Source organism: Asparagus officinalis, chromosome 3 (genome assembly GCF_001876935.1).
Source record: "Asparagus officinalis chromosome 3, Aspof.V1, whole genome shotgun sequence".
Classification (NCBI taxonomy): domain Eukaryota; kingdom Viridiplantae; phylum Streptophyta; class Magnoliopsida; order Asparagales; family Asparagaceae; genus Asparagus; species Asparagus officinalis.
Window position 1 is genome coordinate 85,006,781 of NC_033796.1, and position 10,745 is coordinate 85,017,525.

The 10,745-nt window shown below is 40.6% G+C and overlaps 1 protein-coding gene across 2 annotated transcripts; it reads left to right on the top strand.

Moving 5' to 3' along the window:
- On the top strand, positions 4,045 to 9,078 carry LOC109834420. 2 transcript variants are annotated; one of them, XM_020402433.1, is made up of 2 exons: positions 4,045 to 5,540; positions 8,887 to 9,078. In XM_020402433.1, the coding sequence occupies exons 1-2, from the start codon at positions 5,281 to 5,283 to the stop codon at positions 8,903 to 8,905; spliced, it is 279 nt and encodes a 92-aa protein (XP_020258022.1). In that variant the 5' UTR covers positions 4,045 to 5,280; the 3' UTR covers positions 8,906 to 9,078. The 2 variants fall into 2 exon arrangements, with proteins under 2 accessions (XP_020258022.1, XP_020258021.1); XM_020402432.1 differs by having other exon boundaries at positions 4,045 to 4,680.

Consider the following 10,745-nt stretch of genomic DNA (forward strand, 5'->3'; position numbering starts at 1 on the left):
AGGAAGTTGAACTCATCCTACGAATGGGTAAGATAGAGTCACTGCCTTATATAGGGTGAGACGATTTGGCCACATTATGCACTTATAAGATAGGATATATCGACTATATATCCCTGCCTTATAAGGCACAATGCAGCGTCAAAATGTCCCCTTTATTGATTTTGAGATATGGTTTTGACCAAGCAAAACATATCTTTAAAGCGTTGATCCTCGCCAAGGAGAATCGAGGCTCTTCCCGATTGCCTCGCCAAGGAGAACAAAATGGGGTGAAAAGGACCAATTTGCAAATTTTCAAGAAAAAATGGACTAATTTGTAAATTTCCAAAAATAGCTCACCAGCATAAGAGGGAGGCGCGCCATCAGCCGACGTGGTAGAGGATTGACCCCTCGCAATACAAGACATAGAGACCTGCAAAATAAATTAAGGAATCAGATTTAGAAAAAATTCCTCTTTTTTGCAATTCTTCCCCCCTGAAAGGTGAGCTCGAGGCGCCAAATCTTAATTCTAATCCTCGCATGCGACCCCACAAATTCATAAATTGAATTAAGCATAAAAAAAATGCTAAAATGGTTGAGGATTTACCTGAGGGAAAGCTCGTGGATCCAATAAAAATCAGATCTTAAAAGAGACTCAGACCACGCGCTCGAGAGGCCTGAGAGAAATTCTAAATATGGAAGTTTTGAGGGATTTCTCAGTCAAAGATCCAAAGGAAGACTAGATCTAATGCAACTATGAAGTTTTGAGGGAGAAAGGATGCTCAAGGGAAGAGAAAAGTGAAAAAAGGGTTAAGGGGGGGCCGGCCCTAATGAGGAGAAAAAAGAGCTCTTTTATAATGTTGAAACAAGCCTAGTTGAACCGGACCAGACCAAGTTGAACCGGACCAGACCTGGTTTGAACCAGAATTCAAATTGAAGCTGAATCGAGCATCGAAACAACTTCAAATCGACAGAGGGTTCAGTCCTTGGTTTATTCTTGCCTCTCCCACATGTTCGGAAAAATCAGAAGATTTTTTGAGCCGAATTACTGCCTTTTTTGGCTCATTATCAAATCGGTTCAGCTCATTTGAGTACAGAAAATACTCCAATAAGGTATACGAGTATAAACTATTCCCTATTTTCGGTTGAGAAGTTCCTGGAGAATATTTTTCATAAATATTCTTAAGGATAACTCAACAACACTACGCCGGACAACGCGTCGCAAATAAAAACTCAACGCCAACAATCGATGGTCAGCTAAAGATTAGAAAATCAGGACAGCTCGACATAAACCGGCGAACCAACAAGGCGACGAGGTTGACGGATCGCACGCAAGCAACGGAATACATCCATTCGCGTGTAGAATCAAGCCAAGGGTTCGAAGAGTCAACGAGTCATCTAACCAAGGGCAGACTCGGACGAATCACGATCGAATCAAGATCAGTTTCAGACTCGAACTCAGAAGTGGATTTACTGCCTAATCAGGAATCGGATCTACTGCCAAATCAAATCAACAAATCAGAGTCCGAATCAACCACGAAACCGCACAAAACAACAAAACCCAACGCCTAAGGGGGGCTCGGCCAAAGCCGAGCCACCCATGGGTGGTTCGGCCAAAGCCGAGCCACCCGTGGGTGACTCGGCCAAGACCGAGCCACCCATGGGTGGCTCGGCCCAGTGCCAGCCACCCATGGGTGGCCGACCCAGATATGTGCGCAGGCACAGTTCAGAGAGCCTATAAATAGGCTCCCCTATGTTCATTTGAAGAGGTGGGAACTTTGAGAGCCGAAACTCTGTCGAATTAAAGATCGAGCTTAGAGTTTTTGAAGACTTGAGGACTTGAAGATTCAGATCTGATTCTCGGCGAGCGTCCACGACACAAAAGGCAGGAGTTCGAGAAAGGTAAAGCTCAGATCTGAGATCTACACGAGACCACACTCCGGATCAAAGCTTGGCCTTTGATCCCGAGAAGTAAGGGCGATTATTTCCTTGGTGAACTAATCCGCCCCGGCTATTATTTCCTTCGCGAAATAATACCCGTCGAATCATGTAGATCCGACCGGATCTAGATCGCGCGGTGGTCCACGGATTAACCCCGGCGTCGGCAAAGAACCCACACAAGCAAGAGACCGCAAAACAGGATCTTACGATTTGTTCTAAAAGAAAGTTGTAAAAGGAAAGTTGTAATTTTTTCTTTTTTCTTTGATTTCGTTATAACCGGATCTAAAAAAAGACCGGATCTTTTATAACCGAAAAACAGTTATTCGAGATAACAATGAATTCAAAGAAGGCAATTTTCACCGCGAACAATACTGAGGAGCTTGTTAATGTCATTGGGGTAGCGAAGTTTAGAGACATACTAATGAGCTTGATGGGCGCTTGTCTTGGAGGAGGTGCAATGTTGAACATTCTGAGACTTAATTCAATTTGGTGCAACTCGCTTGTAGAGTTAGCCATTCAAGTCATGATGATGTCGTTAAGAGGCATACCGAGGAGCTTGATAATGTCATTGGGGTAGTGACATTCAAAGGCTTATTGATGAGCTTGATGGATGCTTATTTTGGAAGAGGTGTAATGTGAACATTATGGGACTTGGCTCTATTTAGCGCAACTCTCTTGTGCACTTAGCATTCAAGTCATGATGATGTCGTTTAGAGGTGTACTGATGCATCTGACGAGTTCACTGGGATAGTGACATCTAGAGGTATACTGATTATCTTGATAGACACTTGGTCTTAGAAGAGGTGTAATGTGGAACATTCCAAGGCTTGAGTCTATTTGGTGTAACTCTCTTGTGGAATCGGCCATTCAAGTCATGATGACGTCATTCAAAGGTGTAAAGAGGAGCTTGATGATGTCATCGGGGGCATGACATTCAAAGGCATATTGATGAGCTTGATGAATGCTTATTTTAGAAGAGCTATAATTTGCAACATTCTAAGATTTGATTCTACTTTCCGCAACTCTATTGTGGGGTTAGCCATTCAAGTCATGATGATGTTATTCATATGTGTATTGAGGAACTTGATGATATCATCGGGGTAGCAACATTCAGAGGCATATTGATGAGCTTGACAGATACTTGTTTTGAAAGAGGTGTCATGTGGAACATTCCAAGACTTGCCCGTACTTGGTGCAACTCTCTTGTGGACTTAGCCATTCAAGGCATGATGATGTCGTTCAAAGGTGTATTGAGGAGCTTAATAAAGTCATCTCGTATTCATACATATAAGCATATTAATGTAGATTTCCCTTTTTGACGACTTCTAAATATTGGTTCCAGTATTGTTTGGGCAAGTGGCCTCTTTTTGAAGTCTGGCTGGGTGACCTTTTAGGACGCTGATAAGCGTGTTGGTCGTAACGTGCGGCCAACCATGGGCATAGCTAACTTAGGCATAGCTTCTAACTAATACATAACATGGGTCATTGTTTTTCTTTTGAACAGTCTGACCATCTTTCTAGTAAACGAAAATCAATGGTTGGACTCTTTTTGTAATAATTACAAGGTCAGATTATGATAGCACATTTATTGGATGATTGCAGCTATAAATGGGTATTACATGAAGTGATAATGTCTTCTTCTAATAATCCTTATATTTCAACATTTCTTATTTACATACAATTAGAGATTGACCGACTCAGGAAACAATTGATCATGACAATCGCCTAGCCTAAGGAAGAGAACAAGGTCCTTCATCAACTAGTGGACAATCCACTAGCGAGGTAGTTGAACCTCGAGTGGGTTATTGAGAACCAGCAGAAGGCATTGCAAGTAGAGCACAATGAGTAGTTTGTGCTACAATCTCAGTACTAAATCCATAGAGGACCGACTGAAGGCTTCAGTGGCACCTTCATAAGGACCCTTGGAGCTGTTGAAGTCAGCATCCCTTTTTTGTTTTCTCTCTCACCTACCAAGTCCAGCAAATTAGGCACCGTCCAACCTACCAAGTTAGAAAAATGTTGAAAAAGGAAAAGTTCAGCAAGCCACCTACTACTACCACCTACCCCCATCTACCTATATATAGGTCACTACATTTGTGTTAAGATCTATCCCAAGCCACAAGCAAGAATAAAAAGAAGAGTTAAGGGAGTTCATAAAAAAAGAAGAAGAGAGAAGTAAGGTGATTGCTCTATAGAGCTAGAGAGAGGCTGAAGCCTATTGAGAGTTGTAGAGTGGCTAAAAGAAATAATAGTGAGAGAGAAGTGCATTACTTGTAATATTTTATATCAAAGAAAGATAGAAGCTGAAGTCCATTTCGTCCAAAAATATATTTGTTCAATTCCTCATTCACAGGTTCTCATTCCATCAAATTAGTATCAGAGCCAAGTTCGATCTATCTGGTTTAATTGAAGGTACTAGTGTACGAGATGGCAAACATGATCCAGCCACAGATCCCGAAGCTGACTAAGACCAACTACGACAGTTGGAGTATTCAGATGAAAGTCTTGCTCGGCTCGCAAGACTTATGGGAACTCATAGAGAACGGTTACGCAGAACCGGAGTCACCAACTGCTGAAGCCAATCTCAGTGCCACTCAGAAGAGTGAATTGAAGGAGTTCAGAAAAAAGGACAAGAAAGCTTTGTTCCTCATATATCAAGGAGTAGAAGAATCAGCATTTGAGAAGATATCCAATGCTCTGTTTTCTAAGCAAGCTTGGGAGATTTTACAAAAATCCTATCAAGGTGCCGAAAGAGCCAAAAAGGTACGACTCCAAACTTTGAGAACAGAATTTGAAAATTTAAAGATACAAGCTACGGAGTCAATATCCGATTATTTCAACAGAGTTCAAACTATTACCAATCAAATGAAAAGAAATTGAGAAGTAATTGATGAAGTTAGAATCATGGAGAAAATACTTAGAACTTTAGACTCTAAATTTAAATATAATATTCCTGCAATACAAGAGTCTAAAGATCTTTCTGAAGTTTGTATTGATGAACTCCAAGGTTCTCTGCAAGCCTATGAGCTAGATATAAATACTAGCACAAAACAAACAGAGAATGTAGAGCAAGCACTGCAAAGTAAGATGACTATCAAAGAAGATAGTCGAAGAGGTCGTGGACGCTACAGAGGAAGAGGCAGCTACAATGCCATACGAGGACAAGGTAGACAATACCAAGGAGGCCATAAAAATCAAGCTCGTGAAGAAGATCATGAACGATCATTTGATCGAGGACGAGGATGTGGTGCACAAGGACGAGGATAAGGAAGAAGTTACCAGGAGGACAGATCTCAGCCACAGTGCTACAAGTGCAAGAGATACGGCACTCTCAGCTACGAATGTTGGGAGAAATTAAATCAAATGGCAGAAAGAAGTAACTTTATAGAAATGGAGCAGCCAAAAACTTCAACTGTCCTACTGACATACCAGGAGGGTAAAAGCAAGAATCAAGATATATGGTATCTCGATACAGGTGCCAGTAATCACATGTGCGGCATCAAGGAGTTCTTTACCGAGCTGAACGAGATGGTGCAAGGAGATATCACTTTTGGAGATCAGTCAAAGATTCCAGTGAAAGGAAAAGGCAAGATAATGATTCAGACAAAGACGGGCGAGAACAGGTACATCTCTGACGTATACTATGTTCTAGCATTACGAAGTAATATTTTGAGTCTAGGCTAGCTCCTTGAAAGAGGCTATGATATACATCTAAAAGACTTTGCCCTAACTATTAAGAACAAAAATGAAGTTATTGCAAAGGTGAACATGTCCAGAAATAGACTGTTTACCTTAAATATTCATGCTGACTCTATCAAGTGCCTAAAGACAATCATAAAAGATGAGACTTGGCTCTGGCATCTACGATTCGGGCATCTTGCATTCAGTGGCCTGAATCTTCTGTGGAAGGAGAAAATTGTGAAAGGACTGTCGCAGATCAACCATCCAAACCAGCTATGTGAAGGCTGTATGAAGGGCAAGCAACATAAAAGAAGTTTTGAAGTTGGAAAGTCTAGACGAGCAACAAAGCTGCTACAACTGGTCCATACAGACATTGCAGGACCATTTAATGTTGTTTCACTTGGAGGAAATAGGTACTTTCTCACATTTATTGATGATTATAGCAGAAAAACCTGGATTTACTTCTTAAAGGAGAAATCCGAAGCCCTAGAGAAATTCAAAGAATTCAAGGAGATGGTAGAGAAGCAAAGCGGCTATCATATTAAGGTGTTGCGATCAGATCGAGGCGGAGAGTACACATCAAAGGCATTCGACAACTTCAACAAGCAACACGGGATAATCCATCAACTCACAGCCGCCTACACACCACAACAAAATGGCATAGCGGAGCGGAAGAGTCGTACCATTTTAAATATGGCCAGAAGCATGTTGAAAAGAAAGTACCTACCGAAGACTTACTGGGCTGAAGCTGTGGATTGTGCTGTTTACCTCCTTAATCGTTGTCCAACAAAGAGCATCAAGTTCAAGACACCACTAGAAACCTGGAGCAACATCAAGCCAAGCGTCAACCACCTGAAGGTGTTTGGGTGCATCACATATGCACACATCTCGGAGCAGAAAAGAAAGAAGCTAGATGATCAAGGAGAAAAGTGCATATTCGTTGGGTACGAGAGGAGGACAAAAGCATACAAGCTCTACAATCCAGTTACAAAGAAGATGATCATTTCAAGAGACGTGGAGTTCGATGAAGAAGATTATTGGAAATGGACAATTAAAGACAAAAACATTAAAGGTATATTCTTTGAAGATAATGATGATGACTTGCAGGAGGTTAGAAGATCAGAACAAAGTCTATCAAATAGTCCAGCTTCATCAACCTCAACATCGACGCCAACATCATCACCTTCTAGCTCAAGTGGAGGAAGCTCTTCAGGGGGAGCAACAAGGAAGACGAGAAGTCTAAGAGATCTGTACGATGATACAGAACCTGTCGAGATGATGGAGGACTACTCACTATTCTGTTTGTTTGCAGAATGTGATCCAGTCAGCTATGAAGAAGCTGCTCAAGAAGATAAGTGGAGAAAATCCATGAATGATGAGATCGAGGCAATCAAGAGAAATGACACATGGGAGCTCACCACCTTACTTGAAGACCATAAACCCATTGGAGTAAAGTGGGTGTACAAGACAAAGACAAATCAAGATGGCAGAATCGAGAAGTACAAGGCCAAGCTTGTTGCAAAGGGCTATAGTCAGCGAGAAGGAGTTGACTATGAAGAAGTGTTCGCACCAGTCGCGAGGATCGACACCATCCGACTCATTATTGCATTGGTAGCACAGAACCGGTGGAAGATCTACCAGATGGACGTGAAGTCTGCATTCCTGAATGGCTACTTAGAAGAAGAAGTCTACATCAAGCAGCCACCAGGTTACGAGGTAAAGAATCAAGAAGACAAAGTCTACAAGCTGAAGAAAGCATTGTATGGATTGAAGCAAGCACCCAGGGCGTGGAATGCCAGAATCGATGCATACTTCCAGAAGAACGGATTCTAGCAGAGTTCGTATGAGCACTCTCTCTATACCAAGAAGAAGGATGGAGACATTATGATCGTATGTCTCTATGTTGACGACATGATCTTCACCGGCAACAATCCAAGAATGTTCGAGGATTTCAAGAAGAATATGATCAAGGAGTTCGAGATGACTAACATTGGAGAAATGTCATACTTTCTTAGAGTAGGAGTGTCACAATCAGAGAAAGGAATCTTCATCTCTCAGAAGAAGTATGCAAAGGAGATCCTCCAGAAGTTCAACATGAGCAACTGCAATCTAGTCACAACTCCTACAAAAGTCGGAGTGAAGCTAAGGAGAGACTTGCCAGGAAACTTTATTGATCCAACTTTATACAATAGTTTAGTCGGGAGCTTGCGCTACCTAACCATCACCAGACCTGACATAGTGTTCACGGTAGGACTGGTGAGCAGATATATGGATGAGCCAAGGCAAGAGCATTACAAGGCATCCAAGAGAATTCTCAGGTATTTCCAAGGAAGTATTGATCAAGGATTATTTTATACACAGTGTGCAGATTCAAAATTAGTCAGCTACACCGATAGCGATTATGGTGGAGATTTAGATGAAAGAAAGAGTACATCTGGCTGCATGTTCAACATCGGATTAGTAGCATTCTCATGGTCATCAAAGAAACAGTCTGTCATCGCTCTATCAAGTTGTGAAGCAGAATACATAGCAGCATCAACATGTATATGTCAAGCAATATGGCTCAGGAGTCTAATGAAGGAATTGAAACACCAACAGGAAGCACCGATAGAGATCCTCATCGACAACAAGTCAGCTATTGCACTTGCCAAAAATTCGATAGCACATGGACGGAGCAAACATATAGAGACACGATATCATTTCATCCAACATCAAGTTAAAATGAAGACTGTGATGCTGACATATTGTAGAACCGAAGATCAGATTGCTGACATCTTCACCAAGCCACTGAAGGTAGAAATATTTTTTAAACTTAGGAAGCAACTCGGACTGGTAAATAATAAAGTCGCTGCTGAGGGGGAGTGTTGAAGTCAGCAACCCTTTTTTGTTTTCTCTCTTACCTACCAAGTCCAGCAAATTAGGCACCGTCCAACCTACCAAGTTAGAAAAATGTTGAAAAAGGAAAAGTTCAGCAAGCCACCTACTACTACCACCTACCCCCATCTGCCTATATATAGGTCACTACGTATGTGTTAAGATCTATCCCAAGCCACAAGCAAGAATAAAAAGAAGAGTTAAGGGAGTTCGTAAAAAAAAAGAAGAAGAGAGAAGTAAGGTGATTGCTCTATAGAGCTAGAGAGAGGCTGAAGCCTATTAAGAGTTGTAGAGTGGCTAAAAGAAATAATAGTGAGAGAGAAGTGCACTACTTGTAATATTTTATATCAAAGAAAGATAGAAGCTGAAGTCCATTTCGTCCAAAAATATATTTATTCAATTCCTCATTCACAGGTTCTCATTCCCTCAGTAGCTCCATCAGTGAAGACTTGAAGAGTGACTGATCGATCATCTGCACTGGAAGACCACTTTGTCTCTCTTCTCTCTTTTTTTTCTTTCTCTCTTTTTTTCACTTGTTGCTTGCAAGATCAAGCTATTATAAAAGATCCTCTATTTTAATGAAAAATTAGTTTGTTTTCTACTTTCTCTCATGATTGCATATGGTTTTAGCTGATCTGGGCATAGCATGTATTAAGCGTAGCCTTTTTGTATAGATATGTGACCAATTGAGCAGTCGAGATGATATGTGTGTACCTCTTCGGGCATAGTAAATCATACTCTCTGCACTGAGCGAGGTTAATTGGAAAAATTATGGACCCCTCTCATATTAAGATATAAAGGGTCATATTAATGGTCTCGGGAGGGTGTGTTGGCGCCGGTTAGATTTTGTGGTCATGCATAGAAGTACGACTCACGAAGCATCTGTGCTATGTGTCATGAGCTCATTGGACATGGTTGCCTAGTAATAGGCTTACTTTAAAGTCTATTTCTTGATCTTTCAGTCATTTATTCATCCCTCCTTCTCTTTCGATGATCATGTATTCCAAGGAGGAAATCAAGTAACTTTGCCAGCACTTGACTAACTTCACGAGTAGCATGGATGAGGAGGTTTAGTTTCTTTATCGGCTGACTCGCCTCTTGTGGGTGAAGAAGGAAAGTCCCATGCAGATCATCGATGCCCAAGGCTAGGAGTTGCAAAGAGATGATGAGGTGTGCACCCACTAGAAGCATCACTGCTTAGACTTAGAGATGAGGGTCAAGAAATTAGAGCACCTCCTCTGCAAGAACCTTGGCTCTCAAGCAGCAAGGACTCCATGAGTGATTGACTGTTGTCATTGTTTCTTTTTTCTGCTCACATGTGCCTTTCTATTTTGTTTTCTAGTCCTTAGGCATTCAGCATCTATAATCCTATCATGGATTCTTAATAAAATAAAATTTTTGGATGTTTTTCATCTTATGTTGTTTGAATTTTGAATGCCTCATCCCTCTTATACTTGCAATTTGCAATTAATATTAGTGGTAGAGATCTTTTGTTGCATAGTAACTCTTTGGCTTTGATGAATGTAACAAAATAACCTTTCACTATGCACAACCACTTATGCTTGCCATTATGTACCATACATCGTTCTAACATTCAATGTTAGCGAACTACGCACTCCTTGCGATTTGAGCAAAGAAAATTCCAGCGAGCAGATTGGGGTATAGTTTTAGCAGGAATAACTATTCGTATTCCCATCCCCTTTAATTTTCAACTTAATCACATCTTGTTCAATGTAATGACCATGAATTTTTTATATTGGATTAAATAAATTTTTTTGGTATTTAAATATTAAATTTTATTTTTTAAAAGAGTATTTGTATTTTCTTGATTTTTTAGAATTTTCTATGAATTAAAAATCCATATTATATTTATTTTAATGATTTCACTGTTATAAATTAAATTGTTAAACTAATACTTGATTATTTATTTCTGTTATTATTATTAATGACTATCTTATATTGATTTTTATTAGCATATTTCATTCTCTCGTATTATTCCTGTATTTTTTGTATTGTTTCCTTATTTTTTAGTGTATTTTTTATTTAAACCATAACCCTAATCCCTTTCATATATAGATATATAAGTTTATATTTTATTTTTTCTTTTCTCTCTCTTTCTCCCTCTCTCTCGTTTCCTTCCAGCCCCGTCGCCACCCTCCTCATCCTCTTCTTCTCTTCCTCTTCCTCCTCCAACGCCCCGCACGCAGCTAGACCGCTCCTCCTCGTTGTCGCGCAACCACCGACCACCGCGTCTCCATCTCCTTCCTAACTCC

Excerpts from the sequence above, each read along its gene's own strand:
- LOC109834420 (XM_020402432.1), top strand. The coding sequence starts at position 4,345 with ATGGCAAACATGATCCAGCCACAGATCCCGAAGCTGACTAAGACCAAC. Across the intron at positions 4,681-8,886 it reads GTGCCGAAAGAGCCAAAAAG|GTTCTCATTCCCTCAGTAGC; the intron begins GTACGACTCCAA and ends CCTCATTCACAG.